The 16,906-nt window shown below is 47.1% G+C and overlaps 2 protein-coding genes across 3 annotated transcripts in view; one reads left to right on the plus strand and one right to left on the minus strand.

Annotated features, from left to right (window-relative positions):
- Nucleotides 1-2,625: 2,625 nt before the first annotated feature.
- LOC120835220 (uncharacterized) lies at nucleotides 2,626-6,905 on the minus strand. The gene is made up of 8 exons (XM_040204372.2): nucleotides 4,963-6,905; nucleotides 4,700-4,772; nucleotides 4,480-4,592; nucleotides 4,295-4,393; nucleotides 3,731-3,915; nucleotides 3,490-3,547; nucleotides 3,358-3,420; nucleotides 2,626-3,278 (listed from the first exon to the last, which is right to left on the minus strand). The coding sequence occupies exons 1-8, from the start codon at nucleotides 5,116-5,118 to the stop codon at nucleotides 2,811-2,813; spliced, it is 1,215 nt and encodes a 404-aa protein (XP_040060306.2). The 5' UTR covers nucleotides 5,119-6,905; the 3' UTR covers nucleotides 2,626-2,810.
- A 720-nt stretch (nucleotides 6,906-7,625) lies between these two features.
- filip1l (filamin A interacting protein 1-like) overlaps nucleotides 7,626-16,906 on the plus strand; it is a 46,657-nt gene continuing 37,376 nt past the window's right edge. Inside the window, exon 1 of one of the 2 annotated variants that reach the window (XM_078100918.1) lies at nucleotides 7,626-8,052. The gene's annotated coding sequence lies outside the window, so the exon portion shown is untranslated. The remainder of the gene's footprint in view (nucleotides 8,053-16,906) is intronic. The other variant, XM_040198105.2, reaches the window with a different exon arrangement.

Here is a 16,906-nt window from a genome sequence, read left to right on the forward strand (position 1 = left end):
AATACAGCGGCCTGCTGAGAACTTCCCCTGAAAGCCGGATCGATTTCCTTCGTCATCCCTAGATGGCATTCCTGTGCGTCTGCAGGCATTGTTCAAATATTTAGTCTATTGCATTGTGCTTTGCATTTTTCTTTCTGAACACCTACAACACTTCCTTCCCTTCTCGTGCTTTCTTGGTGGATTCTAATCAGTGCAGCAAAACAAAAGGACTGTCTGCTCTCACCAGTGTTCCTCCACTTCGCTCAGATACAAGGCGTCACTAATGATTGGAAGCAACGCGCTGAGCCACATTAACGGGGAGCATCGTCTTGCTAAGGGCTCTCTCCAGAACCAGCTTGCAGGCTGCACCCTCTGCCTTGTTAGACACGGGCCTCACCTCCTCTAGACTCACTTCCTCTGGCCTCACCTTCTCTAGACTCAGCTCCTCGGGCCTCACCTCCTCTAGACTCAGCTCCTCGGGCCTCCCCTCCTGTAGACTCAGATCCTCTGGCCTCACCTCCTGTAGACTCAGCTCCTCCGGCCTCACTTCCTCTAGACTCAGCTCCTCAGGCCTCACCTCCACTGGCCTCAGCTCCTCAGGCCTCACCTCCACTGGCCTCAGCTCCTCCGGCCTCACTTCCTCTAGACTCAGCTCCTCGGGCCTCAACTCCACTGGCCTCAGCTCCTCTGGCCTCACCCCCTCTAGACTCAGCTCCTCTAGCCTCACTTCCACTGGCCTCAGCTCCTCTGGCCTCACTTCCTCTAGACTCAGCTCCTCGGGCCTCACTTCCTCTAGACTCAGCTCCTCGGGCCTCACCTCCTGTAGACTCAGCTCCTCTGGCCTCACCTCCTCTAGACTCAGCTCCTCGGGCCTCACCTCCACTGGCCTCACCCCCTCTAGCCTCAGCTCCTCTGGCCTCAGCTCCTCGGGCCTCAGCTCCTCGGGCCTCAGCTCCTCTACACTCAGCTCCTCGGGCCTCACCTCCACTGGCCTCAGCTCCTCTGGCCTCACTTCTAGACTCAGCTCCTCGGGGCTCACCTCCACTGGCCTCAGCTCCTCTGGCCTCACTTCCTCTACACTCAGCTCCTCGGGCCTCACCTCCACTGGCCTCAGCTCCTCCGGCCTCACTTCCTCTAGACTCAGCTCCTCTGGCCTCACTTCTAGACTCAGCTCCTCTGGCCTCACCTCCACTGGCCTCACTTCCTCTAGACTCAGCTCCTCGGGCCTCACCTCCACTGGCCTCAGCTCCTCTGGCCTCACTTCCTCGGGCCTCACCTCCACTGGCCTCAGCTCCTCTGGCCTCACTTCCTCGGGCCTCACCTCCACTGGCCTTAGCTCCTCTGGCCTTACTTCCTGTAGACTCAGCTCCTCGGGCCTCACCTCCACTGGCCTCACTTCCTCGGGCCTCAGCTCTACTGGCCTCAGCTCCTCTGGCCTCCTCTCGGGGGCACCGTCTCGTCCGGGCTGAACGGAGAAGAACAACGGGGAGGGCAGATGCTTTAGGACGTCTGAGAATAAACAACGTTCTCACAACAAAGACATTCTACCGCACTCTTAACTGGACACTTACTTTTTAACAGACGTAGCCAGTCTTCCCCAGCAGGATATGAACAAATAATCAAAAAATGCACTTATAAATCTATACATGTTTTGACAGAGGACAACATAGAAACAAGAACCCCATAGAATTGATTTCTATATCCATCTGAATATGAAAATGAGCAACATGTGCACATCAGTAGCACTGCCCTCTAGTGGCGGCTCACTAACTGAACAGATGCAAACATGACAGGAAGTTTAAGCATATTGTACACTGTTAAAAGCTTCCAACGCATTGCCTTTAACATAGTAAACATATCAACAATTAGGCTGCTGATTGATTTTGCAAACCTGTAAAACGTTTCAAGTTCCTTGAGCCAGCAATAAGGCAACAGAGCAAGTTCTCCTTAATCCGTGACCCTCAGGTCCTCGGCCCGGGATCCCAGCCGTCTGCTTGGACTTGGACGCCCGTAAATAAGATCCAATTTCTCAAACTGACGCATTTTAGGTAACGTTTAAATTTTCCCCAACAATTCCCATGGCTCGATTTCTAAAAAAGCCATTCAGGATTCCAGGTCTGGCGAAGGGCAGCAGAGAAAAATCATAGACCGCAGAGCCAAAGAGGAGAAAACTGAGATAATGCAGCAATAAGAAAACTAAACCCATTCTAGGATAAACTCATTGCTCACGATTAGTCTGACTATGTTGCTATCAGACTATTAAATGTAATGGCAGGATATGGAACCATGATTCCCAGCCTGTGCTTGTATTACTCCGGCCTGCAATCGTGAATGTGTCCATGAGGGGAAAAAAAGAGGTTCTGGGGATTACAGTCAGACTTTACGGGAAAAAAAACACCTCCCAGATTGCAGCTTGAGGATCAAGACCCAAAGTGGGAAACAGAACTGTAAAGAAAGATTTGCGCAGCAGATCTGACCATCAGTTCCAACACCGTTTGTGAGGTTGGAAGGCGCTTTAAGACGTTCCAGCCGTCGGCGTGTTTGACTCTCAGATTCAGGGACTGACCAAAATCAAGTTCATAATGATACTGTTCTAAATGTACTCTACACCTAAAGTGGAGCGCATCATCATGCAATTACAAGCACTTCTTAAAGGAAATTTTATTTCATGGTTTCATAAGATTCTTGAAAAAAAATAATATACACAAGAGTAACAAATAAAAAAGCCCACTGTGGGAATTATTTTAGCAGAAGTAAAAGAATCCGACGCCTCGTTGACCCGGCGATGTCTGCGCCTGTAAAATGTGAACCAGCAGTCCGTCTAACGGACGCTACGTCCTGCTGGCGATCCTCTTGGACCTCCTCAGAGCGGGGGGCTGCGTCTCCTCGGCTGCAGCCTCCCCGCATTCTGCTCGACTCGGATGGTCCCGTCGAGGGGCTGCGGCCCCCGCAGCCTTCCTGCTGCCTCGCGCAGCCTCTCGGGAGCTGGACTCTTGCTCCTGGACCTTCTGCGCTGGCCCTCTGGCTCGCTTCTCTTTGGTCTTCACGCTTCGGCTCGCGTCATCGCCTCCCTGGTCGTCTTTCCCGCTGGTCCGACTGTCCCCGAGTTTCCTCCTTGTCGATTTGCTTTGGTTTGTTGTATCTTTCAACCGCTCTGTGGATGTAGGAGCTTTTGTCCTTCCTTTCCCTCGGCCCCGCACTGGTCTTTTAGCGGCTTGCAGTTCCTCCGACGCGTCTTCCGCTTTGACCTCTGCTGCTTCCTGGGCGCTGACTTGTATTTCAAGAGCTCTATAGACTTCCTGTAAAACAAGTACAGCACATCCACTCGAGCTTTACACCAAATGTACATTTAAAAACAAGATCAAATCGGATTGTCACCTCCTGCTGTGCGAGTTCGGACTTCAGGTCTGATAACAGGCTCATAAATCCCTGTATCTTCAGCTGTAAAGCAGAAAAGATATTTAAGAAATATGACATCACGAAAGAATCAGCAGTTGAAGCCGCTCTTACCTGCTCACAGGCAACTAGTTTCTCAAGCTGCCCTTTCGCCTGAGCCTCCTTCTTCCTCCTAATTTAAGGAATCTGTTAATGTTTAACCGTGTATACATAGTTTCCCTGCAATATCAAATGCTACTTCAACTACGCTGTATATGGATATTTTGACAGCTTCTCGCATAAAAATACAAGGTGGGTCTCCATTGCATTGAAGCTGATCCTCAGAAAATGATTGTTATTGCAAGCTGTAAATTACTTGTTTGCCACCATCTTCTCCATGCGAGTGAGCTCACGGCTCTTCTCCTCCTGGGCTCGGTGAATGTTATTCACGGTCACCATGGCAAGGAGCGACTTGGCGTCGAGGTCCGTTGTCTCTGCGGAGGGCGACGTCATTTTGAGGACCAGCTTGACCCACTCAGTGAGTTCCTCACAGGATGGGAACTGAGTGAAAGACGACATGTTTATCAGGATGAATGAAGCTGCAGAGTTCTCACACACACACACACACACACACACACACACACACACACCAGATTTTCATTCATGCGATCGTGGACCTTGATGAAAATGATCTTAAAAACGCCTGCGACACACATTTAGTGAATATTTAGAGAAAGTTATGGGTTCTTGTGCCGTCGTATCAGCTACAGAACTACAAGGAATCGTCGAGTGCTTGCTCAACCCTCAATAAGATGTAATCACAAATTGAAAAAAGGTGCATGTGAGCATGCCCCGGGGGCTGCCACGGTTGCTTTATTTAGACATTCACCAAAAAGTTCCCCGTGTGCACAGGATCCTGTTCATGGTCTTAAAAACTCACCTTTTGGAGTTCGGCCTCTGCTTTTTTCTTGGAAGCCGACGCCAACTCCAACGGCATCATTTCCTTTTTTAAAGACCTCTGCACTTCCTCCAGATCTCCCTGAGGACGGGAAAAACACCAAAGCAATCAAAGTGAAGAGTGCAATTGCAGTTCAGCAGCAGCGGCGAGAGAAAGACGGAAATTACCTGCAGTTTCTTGAGAAGTTTCTCTGCTCTGATCTTTTCCATAAACTCCAGGTCCGTTTGTGTCAGCTGATAGCCCTTCATCCCCGTCAGCATGGAGTTTGGCTCTTCTGCTTCTGTTGAGCGACAGGAAAAATCCAACTGCTACTTTAACATTACTGTATTTTAAGTCATTTGAAAGGGAGCAGCATATACTAAAATACTGTATTCATTCACTTGGTACCTGGTTTCGTCCCAAAGGCGTTGAAATCAAACGTTGTGTTTTGGTTGTCGTCATCTTGCCCTCGACCGCCAGCCTGCCGGCGAGGACGAGGGAGCCGATTACAACCAGCAAGACAGAGGATGCGACGGAGACGTGCAGGGAGGACACACACACACACACACACACACACACACACACACACACACACACACACACACACACACACACACACACACACACACACACACACACACACACACACACACACACACACACACACACACCTCCGCACTCTGCTGCAGACCCTCGTTGGAGTCTTCGTTACAGAAATCCAGCTGTTTCTTAACACTCATCAAGGGAGGCGTCCTGGGGAGCTGCTTTCCTGAAGGGATGTAGTTGAACGAAAGACGGCCGTCTCTCAGAGTCTCTTCCTCTGACATGGCCGACGTTTGCTTGGCAAGCAACAAGCTGCGGCGTTCTTCTTCTTTGGTGTTCAGCAGCAGCTCCTCCTCCTCCTCCCTTTGCTCGGAACAGGTGGAGTTGCTGTCTTTCAGAAATCACTGCATCATTGTTTTCACCTGAGGACCAATCGCTCCTTTCGACCAGTAGATGGCGACAGATTCTTTCAGTTGAGCACGTCGTTTTAGAAAGTTTTCCCTTTGCACTTGAGATTTTGTTTATTTATCAGGTCACAAAAAAAAGTGAATAAAATGTTACAAGTAAAAAACTATCCACAGTTGAAAGTGAAAAATTACCCTTCATCTTTTTTTAAATAAACTGCCTCAGTCTAATAGTTCCACTACTAGACTGCCACTATAGTACTTCTGCTCCTATTCTGCACATAACATTAAATAGCATTAAAAGTATGTTAACCCAAATAGTGTACTTACATTTCCAGGTTGTTGTTTTACGTGTGTTTCAATAAACGTTGCAAATACTATAATTTAATTACAATGTGCCATTATAAGTCAGTGACTAACCCCGGCGCGCTAAAACAATATGCTTCTCTCGTTAAATGTCAGCATTTCAAACCCTTTATGGGTCAAACCACCAAAAAAACAAACAAATTACAAACACCTCAAACAGCTTCGACAGAGAACACGCTCAAATACAATCAGGACTTTGACTTGTACTTGAGCACTTTCACATTGTTTAACTGTCCCTTTTACTTATTGGAACAACCATAAAACACAATTAAGATGAAAATCTACGACATGACAGTGACATCAGCACACGACGTAGAGGAGAAGCTCGCGCTCGTCCGTGTTCTCGCTTTGGTCCTGCTGCTCCTGGCAGAAGGACAGACGGACAGGTGTGCAGACGCACAGACAGATGGACCCCCGTCTATCTTTAAACTGAACCGCCGGTCCCACATGTCCCTCCAGGAACTCTAGAGGCGAGTGCTGAGTCGTAAATACCTCTGCCTTTAACCGGCCCGCTGCCATGATGCCGAGGGAGGGGGGGGGGGGCGAGAGGTCGGGGGGCGTTGGGGGTCGCAGTGTGTCTGCGCCTTCACTGAAATCACAATTCAGCTGAAAAGAAGAACTGTTTACATGTCAATTTGTCTTCCATAACATCTAAAATGAGCATTTAGGCGATTTCTCCTAGAAGCGCGTGATATCGCCTCATTTGCAACACAGAGTAACATGAAGCTGATCAGACGAAAAATGATTCTCGTGATGTCAATTTTATACTGATATCTATTTTATCAGTTGCGCTTCTTACTTTCCATGTTTATAAATCACCCATTTTCAATAGATGTTCTAATTGTTTTCATCACATTTTTAACCTGGGCTCGTCCAATGTTATGACTTCTGTTCTGGAAATGAAAATTTGAAAATAATTACACACGTCACACATTTAAAGAAAAGAAACATTATGATACCAATAATTACTGTTTTATTAAAAGTTAACACGCTGGGCGGTTTCGTGGTGATTTCTATTAGTTCCACTTTTCTCCCCGTACTGTCTGAGCTGAAACCCAAAGATGTGCAGCCGGGGTCCAATCCTAGCTTAGCAACCGTAACTAGGCAATTCACAGCTGCTCAGACGGGCAGCGGACAGGTCGTGAGAGGCACCGATGGAGGAGGTGAGTGAGGACAGACACAGGCGTCCACACTCACCGGAGGAATAAGGAGTTTGGTACAGAGAGTTGGCATTGTTCGCATTTTTAACTGCAAGATGTAGGCTTGCAAAGCATAATAATAACAATAATAATATCTTATATAGTATATTCTATCAGCTGAGGGGGTCCAGGAGGAGAGCCAATGACAGCTGAAGGATTCTGGAGTCACATTCACACACTCGTCATTCCTTATTTGGTCACCTTGGTCTGATATTTTTTATTGTCCAAAAAAAACAGAATCCTTTACAAGCAGTTTATTTAAGCTCTGCGTGCCCTCTGGAGCTGAACAATGCCCGTGATTCCACAGTGGCTGTGATGTCGGAAGGGCGCTGCCTGTGACTCATCAGTCTCTGACTGCATCACAAAGTACGGTGAGATGCACGGTACATTTCTCTGGTGCAGCCCCACCCCACAACCAGGAGGAAAGAAAGAGGAGCTCCACAGATGCTACGCACCTCGGGGAGAAGTACTACGTGTGATCGCCTCGGGTGATGTCACTTGAGTCAGCAAGGAACATGGAACTAATCTGGGGCAGTGGGGTCAGAAGTATCTGCTGGATTGTTACTTCAACTGGCTTCACACACCAAAGTATTTTTGCATTGTGGGTAAAGAAGGTGCCATGTTTAATGTTCCAAGTAGCAGTGAAATGCATCCGATGAGTTTCTCCGATATAATTTATTATGTGACACATCATATTGAATGCTAGTAAACTGAACGCATGACGGAGCAGTTTTAGGGGCCATTTTTTCTTTATTTTCCCCACCAACAACTGAAAAAAAAGAGCCCTCACCCCCCCCCCCTCCCCGCTCTGTCCTCAGGGACAGTCACAGACTTGCAAGGGCTCAGGCTGCTGTCAAGTGCCATATGGTACCATCAACGCTCCATGTGCATGCGTCCCAGTGTGTGTCTGTGTGTGTGTGTCGGAGAAGGGGAGCAGCTCAAGGTGTCAGAAGGGAGGGTGGTTTAAATTTAACTGCTACGGAGCTGAAACACACACACGCACACACACACATACACAGCAGGTCCACCGCTCTGTCAGCACACGCTCCTCTCCTTCTCCTCCAGCTCATCAGACCACCTGGATTGTACGAGAGGCCGGCGGGGGACGCAAACGAAATAGAGAGAAACCCGTCGTGGAAGAGAGGCGAGCACTGAGGAAAACGCTCCGTCGGAGGCGGCGGGTTGGAGACGCGGCTGGTGGCACCGCAGAGGCACGACAGCGCGGCGGGCTGAAGCTTCGCTGTGAGAGGTAAGACCGGAGCGTTGCTTTGGGAGGCTGTGCGTGGCCGAGGATGTGTGTGTGTGTGTTTGTGCTCAGACCCCCACAGAGTCCCATGTTCGCTTCCTGAGGCAAACATGCAAAAGGTTGCATCCATGTGCGTTGAAGGTTAGTCATTTTAGAGAATCACATGAAAAACAAATCACTGTGGTTTAGTTTGTGATTATTGCTTTTTTGGGGACTATATGTTATTTTTCTGTTTGTCTTTATGAACAATATCTTACAGTACAGATGCACGGAGATGTTGTGTGGATATACAGAACACTAAGTGAGTGCTAAGTAATCTGCCTTCTGGCAGCTTTTCTGCAAGGTTGTCTCTAATTAGAGAGAGAGGGAGATTAGACACCAGAACAGAGAGACTACAGGAGGCTCTGGGGGGTCACAGGGAATGTCTGTTGATCTTATTTTAATCCAACTGGATTAGATTTGCTGTAATTGTCTTGAATATATTCGGCTAGAAGACAAAAGATCCAAACAAAAGAGTCTATTGGTGTTTTATTTGCACATGGCGCTGTGCCGATGAAAGCACCCTCGCTGAGCAGTTTAAACACGATAGGGACGCGGCCCGCGGCCAATCTGCCCACCACATCAAAGCCGAGGTGACGATTCACCGACCCTCTCCCGGCTGGACGGGTGGAGCGGCTGCAGCCAGGGAACTTCCCAAAGGGCAGCGCGACAGCTTCCACGTGCAGGGAGGGACTGGGTCAAGTTACCAGGCCGGCACTTGTGTCTCAGTTTGGAAAAGCACTCTCAGTAAACTGGGACGCAGGCGTTTTCTCCGCCTTTGCTTGACGTGTTCAATGTGTTCGGCCATGATGTGTCATCGGCAGCCATTCAGGATGACGGTTCCTCAATGCACGAGGAGACACCCCAGCCCGCTCTAGCTTTAAAAGGCTCTGGTTTGGCCTGTGACTGGAAGTGACAGGTTAATCTGTCTAAGTGCGTATCATAGCGGGCGCAGCCTTCTGCTGGTCCTAATCTGCCGTGAGCCAACAACACGGCGGCTGACAAACTGATGGATCAGCAGGTTTAGAGGGAATGGTGCCTGGCCACGGAGGCTCAAATGTGACGTTTGTGGTCGCTAAACATGACCGGGACTCAGTGACTTTCACACCAATATAACCTCCACACATCATTTAGATAAAACCATTCTCAGTGTTGTATTTGTATGCTTTCATGTTCTGCAGCAGAGCACATTGCTGCAGACTCCTTTTGTTTCAGCCTGATTGACAGTTTGAGGGTAGTGGGGCAGAGACACGAATGAAGGCCTCCTGGCACCTTGAGCTCAGCAGCTGCAAGTCGGATTAGAAGATCCGGCTCTGAGGATTCATCAGGTTTGATGCATTAATGGGGAGAACCTGGTGCCGGCGGGTAGAATGTGTGTGTGAACGAGTCAAAGCAAATCTCTTCTCGTTTAACCCGTTAAAAAACGTGAACAAGCCTCATCCTCATGGCCGTAATCTCGGTCACTGGTAGAATTCCCAAAACTTCTCGTAGAGACCGACTTTTTTACTTTACTTTCTCACGGTTTATTGCTCTCGTATTCCCATCATATGTTGACAGAGCATCCAGAAACATGCTCCACAAAACAGTCACATGATACGAGGAGGGCAGAAGCCAAGGGTTGTAACTGTCATTCCGCAACGGCCCCTCGTAACCACCCGCGGCCTCCACGAGTGCCATTAGAGAATAAATGTGCACCTTTATTCACAAACACGTCATTGAGGGATCGGCTGAATATAAAGAAAAAGAGACCAAAAAGCTCTCAAACGGCAGGTTGATTGAAATGTTTAGATGTAGAAATATTGAATAGCGTTTGTCTTGTTAGTTATTATACTCTTAAATAACTACAAAAAGGGCCACAAAACGACATTACTATGAAGTGCTTTCAAACAAAAAATACTTCAAATATACATTAGTATAATAATTTGGACAGCAGCAAACTAAATCCACATGACCCTCCGACAGATCTGGACCACACGATTCAAAATACCAAAAAATCGGTAACTGCAGCAAGTTATTATAATTACAGTTAAAAAACACACTCATCTGTTGCTCGGAGAGAAAACGTGTTGAATGCATCGAACAGCCCTTCCTCTCTGGTGAGGTCACCCAGTGTAAGAGCAGCGATGACGGAGGGACACGTGGTGTTTGGCTGCAGGAACAGTGGCTGGTTTGAGTCCCGAGGATCCTGTTTCTCTCGCAGGATACCAGCGGCTCACAGCTCTGGGAAAAGAGCCCTATATATACCCAGAGAGAAACGCACTATGTTCTCCCGTATTAGTCTCTCCCAGTTTGATGTGAAGTCAAAATAAGTGCAGTGATATCAGCGTTTGTGCAGCGGGCTGGGCTCCGATAGACCAGCTGGAAGGACCCGTTCCCACGTCTAGCAACGCAGTTCCATTATCTTTGTGTTGAAACGTATTGCTGACCCTCTGCTCCAGGTGCATCAACAATTCACGTGCATATCTCTGAGGCCTTTGCTGCGGCGGACTGCGGATGCGAGTGAGTGATGAAACATGGAACAGCTATCACAAGGAAATGATAGTGGGACGCTCAAATGTTATGTGTGACAATGCAACAAAATGAGAAAAACTCCAAACGCTTTGAACTGGCTTTGAACGTTTTACTGGTCCTTTAACAGCAGTGAAACAGCTCAAATTGATTTTGTGTCTGTCCATGTTTTAAACATTTTCCCTACAAACGCAACAAATGCTGTGACAAGAAGAACTTAAAGAGCATCAGACACACAACTTCAAATGAGACTGTTTTACATCACTAATCAAAAGGAGAATCAACAAAAAGGGTCTCAAGCCAGTTCATCTCCGAACACTAATGTCAGTCATCCTACATTGCTCCAATTTGCCAGTGCGTCAGCACCTGCGTTGCTTTTATTTAGTGCCCATGTTCTTTGTTAAATATACCGCAAAGATTCCTCTGCGAGCGGTTTGACAGGTTTCCATGATGCAGCAGCACCGGTCGGGGATCACGTGCACGATCAAGTCCTCAGCCGCTGTTGACTGGTCTGCATGTCAGAGGGATTAACATCCAACGCCGTGGAGTTCTGCTCCACTTTATGTCCATTCTTTGAGGAAATACCACTCATCACATACGATGTTTCAATTTTTTGGTGGATACGTCACAGCTAGTGTACGGGTCTGGGGTCAGAGGTCAAATACTGCACTTTGAAGCGTTGCAGTTTGGAGCGGCCACTTAACTTGAATGTAGCTTAGCACAAAGCGTACAAACAGCCAGCCTGACTCGGACTAATGGAACAAAATCTCTCCAGAAGTTGTTCATGGGGGATTATGTACCAGACTAAACCGTAGAAGGGAACCGTAACCTCCAAAAAAGAGAGAATATGATATTCACACCTTTTTGTTAATGCATTCATTTAATGAGAGCTCGACTGCCTTTGTCCCCCCGTTTCTAGACTTTATGCTGAGCTAAGCTAACCATCTGCTATGTCCTATATCCTTACATTTTCCAAACAGATGTGAGATTGGTATCTGTCTTCCCACCTAACTCTACAGAAAAGAAACGGCTCCAAATGATGGACAAATACCTTCATTATCGCCGTCTCCTCCCCAGATGTAGTTGTGAAACACTGATGAAACAACATTACGGGCCTTACTAAACCTTTTGTCAATAAACTCCTTACAGACCTCTAAATCATGCCAACGTCAACAAGAACATCCCTGCTATTTCTGAAGTTACCCCCCCCCCCCCCTCCAGGACTCGGCTTTAGCTGTGAAATTCTTGGCATATGTAACATGATTGGATAAAGTGACACATGAGGCAGCTTGATGCTAAATATGCACCGGAGAAAAGACTGAACAAGGACAGCCCTGCTGGCAGCACTCGTCTTTGAGCTTAAGCCCCATTGTTGCCCCACTCTGTGTTTGCTGTTGCTACAGAAACGGACCCAGCTGAGAGGAGAAGGCGTAGCATGGCGCTGCGACTTGCGTACCTTTCGCATTCGCTACACGACGGGGTCAATTATCAGCCTATTCTCTGCTGACCCAGTAACATTTCCCCTGCTCTCTCTTACTCAAGACACACGTAGAGAGCAAAAGGAACAGAGGAGAGTAAAACGGGGGCGTCACAGTGGTGAGAAATGTCCGCGGTGCAGCGCGGGACAGTCCATTTACCCGCTTTAGTCCGGACACTGGAGCTGTTTGGGAAAGGTCTTAAATGGCTGCGATTGGTTGAGAGCGGATAGCAGGGACGAGGCCCTGGGGCTTGGCAGTGCATCGTGTCGGCGAGGTCGCGGGAGGGCGCATTACAGCACATCTGCCAAGATGACCACGCAGACTGTGCAGGGGACCAAAGCCACGGTAGTGCTCCGGAGTGTGGTGTCTGTGCAGGAGGAGCCTCGGCTCCGTGTAGCTCATCCGGAATCGACAGGATTTTATTTCAAAGCATCCTGGCGTTCTCTTTTTTAGCATCTTTCCCCCTGAATCACCAGCTTGCTAGAAGTTATAGTGTACAGGTTAAACTGCTGACGATGCACCGATATTAAAATCCCCTCACTTCCCCTGAAGATATGCGCCGCCAAATGATAAAATCGTGATTCCTGACATAAAGTCGAATGTGACTTAAAAAAAAATCCTGAAGCATGACTCAGCACACATCTTATTGAGGAGGTTGCTGGGCAACCGGGCTGGGGGGCAAACCTGCAGGGACAAAAAGATGGAGGAAAGCAGAGCAGAGCCAAAATGTAATCATCATCATTTTTGGTATTCTTTGATTAGTCCATTCGGCACAGAGCTGGTCCTTATATGGAATTAATAGCTGTGCTCTCCCATGATGCAGATGATTGTGCTGTAAACACTAACATCTGGAAGATGCAGCTGCAGACCCACATTACTAAACTTCCTTAGACGTCGGTTTCTTAGAGTCTGGAGGTGGTTGAGAGACGACTCACTGCTGTTGATGCGGAAGCTCTGAATTCCTCATTCAACAATTCATTTTTGGGGATTTAATACAAATCGCATCTCCATTACAAACCCATTGTACATCGTGATTTAGGCTGATCGGTGACAAGTACCTTTATCCCTTGATAAATGAAACCTTGGGAGCTGAAGGACGAATGCAGCAGACTACAGTAAAGTTTCCCGAGGTCTCTTCCCTTTGCCAGCTTCTACTGTGCAGGGGATTGGATGACCCCTAATTTTAGCCGGGGGTTTGTTGGCTACTGGACAGATTGGATTACATGCTAAAAGCAACGGGAATTTTATGTTCTAACATATCATTTTCCATGTAAGAAGTGACATTATTATTCCTCGTGCTGAGTCTAAAACTTAACTATCATACAATCAGGAGGCGACTGTGGATTTAGAGATACAAACGCACTTTGAGTTTCTCTTTCAGTGGGAAGCAGGTTGTGTGTGACGGCATGTGGGCCACATGATGGACGCTGTGACCCCGTAATTCTCTTCAGTCAATCCACCAACGGGTGGACATACTGGGAATGCACCAGCGGAGGAATGAGTGCGTGCTTCTTTCTGAAGTACTGCGGGTGGAGCCGTCACTGTTAACCGTTACACCTACTGCGTCAGATCCACGGCTCTCTACAATTTCTATCTAAAAACACCACATTACAATAATCAGTGAGCATCTCAGGCAGTTGTTGATTCAAGATGTTTGGAGGCCACCGATGCAATACTCTATTTAACACACACTCTAAGGCAAAGGCAGCGCCTTTTCCAAAAACTGAAAAGGCGCTGCCCTCTGCTGGATGAAGTGTCCTAATAAGGCCCAATGCAAACACTGTAACATATTTAATACAGAATTGTTATTTCCAGAAATGATGACGGACAGTTTGAATGAAATAATGCAACCTGCCATATTGTTTTCATGGTGAGACGTGGGGGAGGAACCATCGGTGATCCCTGTCAGGGGAGAATTTGGGCTAGATCCACAAATTTCCACCACAATCCCATCGGCACATTTAACCTCATCAACACTCAACGTTAGTTTAACTTCACCGAGGTTTGGTTTAGATACCGTGACCCGTTGGATATCGCACACGCTCTGCCCATAACCTACACCGGATCGTTCACGATGGCTGTGAACGTGAGCGCCACTTAAACACGGACCTGCAGCTTCCCATTGTACATCGAGGACACCTCGCTGGAGGTCAACAGTCCAACACTTTGACCTTTCTCTGCGCCGTGTGCGCCTACACTGCCTCGGCATCGAGTTCCAAGCAGGTAAGTCAAATCTATTTTCACCTCTAGTAGGAAATGTGTGAAAAAAAATCTTTCTGAAAAAAACCCTGAAGGGTGGTGAGTGTTTGAAATATTTATAATTAGGATTATCAGAATCATACACCTGGACACTTCTTCCTGTGTTTTGGTTATTTAGGACCAGCAGGATCAACCACAAAGTTTAACACATTCCAGACTAACACAGTGCTACTGTGAACAAACATGATGAACTGAGGAGTCCGGCCCATGTTGGAGATGGAAACATTCCCACGACAAATTCAAATACTTTCACCATCTCATGCTTGATTTCATACAGCATGCTCCCTTGTGCAGCATAAAAGCGTGTTCTGGTGCAGAACGTGATTCATTCACATGTGATTCATTATTTATAGCAAATGAAGACCAAAGTGTCTCGTTACCTGCAGCTAGCGGCTGTGGAGGGAACCTGTACATGTCCAGCTGGCAGGACTCGACGAGGTGAAGGACTGGCGCTACGGAGCGGGATCTACCAATGGAGGCGAGTCGGACGCTGCATACAGGTGAGATCTCAGCCTGAACAGCACTTATTAATTATGGATTGCATTGATGTGGGCCAACACTAATCTTTAAAAACGGAGGTCTCTGCACAGGTTGTCTGGTACGGCTCCAACAAGGTTGGCTGTGCTGTTGCTTATTGTACTAACTCCAGGTACTTCTACGTGTGCCAGCACTGCCCACTGTGGGAACAACGCATTATTCTCTTTTTCAATAGAAAAGTCAAACATGTACTTATCTAATATTTATAGAGTACAGAAGCTATTGGTCGGCTGAGTTAAATGGATCAAGATCAGCTTAAAATTAAAGAAAATATTCTCATTCAAAAACATCATCATTCAAGTTTTTCAGATGAAACAACAATAAAATAATAAAAAATAATAAAAATCAAAATGACATTGGGCTGATGGGACTTCGGAATCTGCTGTAATGCGTGTTGCTTTTTACCATTTCAAAGAGCAAACCTGCAGTACGCTCGGCCTCCTGCGGTGACGCCTGGGACAACAATCTGTGCAGTGAGTAGCAAACACAGCACCTATTTCAGGACGCGGTTTCTTGACACTTTTCTTAAACATTTATATATTTGCAAATTCATGCATCTGTTTTTCCCTCCCAGCCTCCTGTGCTACACTGACCAGCTCAGTAAGTGTGCTCCAGCAGCAACGTGGCCTCCTGCTGTCCGGCCCCCTGCAACTCAGGCAGTTTCAATAAAATATGCTCATCTTCAAAGCTCGTGTCCCTCTGCTGATTTCTGAAAAGGTCAAACAGCCTGAAGAATGAGAATGGAAGGTCACTTTGGTACGAGAGAACACTGATTAAAGTACTAGTGAGAAAAACCTTTAATTTGCTTCCTGTGGATTTCAGGCTCATGAATTCTACAGGAAGCTGTAAGAAGAACTTACAGGAAGCATCAAGCAGATATGTAACAAATTCCAAATAACTGAACATCACAAAGTACATTCAGTCTGTAAAAAAGAGAAACTACCTAAACCACATTCTGCAGGTTGGTATTTGTCGTCATACGTCACACGTGTGATGTTTCTTCCGCCCGCAGCTTCTGCCCGACAAGGTTACATCCTGATGACGCCGAGCACGGAGAACCTGCTCAGGCATGAAAGTCAATACAGGATTTCTAACGCGTGGGCGCGTTCCGCTCATGCACACGGGCTGACAGGGGGGTCCAGCCTGTACATGGAGTCAGTGAAGACGTACACAATACAGATGTTCCACGTGTACACACACACACAGACACACACACACACACACACTGTAGAACGCAGCATGTGACGACAGCCATGAGAAAGACATTCTCACACTGAAGCAGACCAACAACCAGACAGCCAGTGTGTGTGTGTGTGTGTGTGTGTGTGTATGTGTATGTGTGTGAGTTTACACATTTGCTACAGAAAGCGCGACAAAGAGTGTGTGTCTGCTGGGCCACATTTCATGCTTTAACATCAGCTCTTCTCCTAGACGGAAAACTCAAATGTAAACGTGGCAGACAAAGCGTGGGTCCCCGTCCAGGCTGAGTGTGTCCTCAGAGGACGACTCATCTCTACTGTCCTAACAGCAAACAGCTCATGGTTACTATGATTAATTGTTTCAGAAAATGTGACATCTTGATATTTCTTGTTTGGTCCAAAACACAAAGATCACCATCAATTAGGAGAAATAATAGCCAACAATTATTCTATTACACAAGATGCAACAAGACAAGCCTTTTGACAATGACTTACGAGATCCTTCATCATCAGAGCCTCACTTCAGTTTGTAAAAAAACTCCAAGCACAAAATAATTAAACGTTAAAATGGAAAAAATGGGGAGAAACCTCAGCTGGGATCCGTCTTTCAGAACATTTGACACAATGATTACTGGTAGAATGAGAACATGGACAATCCAAAGGAAATGATTTGATCTCCACCTAAACATCAGCTGTACTCATCACTTGGAATATTCAATGCTCCCTCTTCCCATCGTATCGTATCTCTGTTGACTTATTTCTGCACATACGGAACCTTTACCGACTGAATAGTTTAGACGTTTTAATGGAAACATGGCGCCCCCTGGTGAAGATGTT

This window comes from Gasterosteus aculeatus, chromosome 1 (genome assembly GCF_964276395.1).
Source record: "Gasterosteus aculeatus chromosome 1, fGasAcu3.hap1.1, whole genome shotgun sequence".
Classification (NCBI taxonomy): domain Eukaryota; kingdom Metazoa; phylum Chordata; class Actinopteri; order Perciformes; family Gasterosteidae; genus Gasterosteus; species Gasterosteus aculeatus.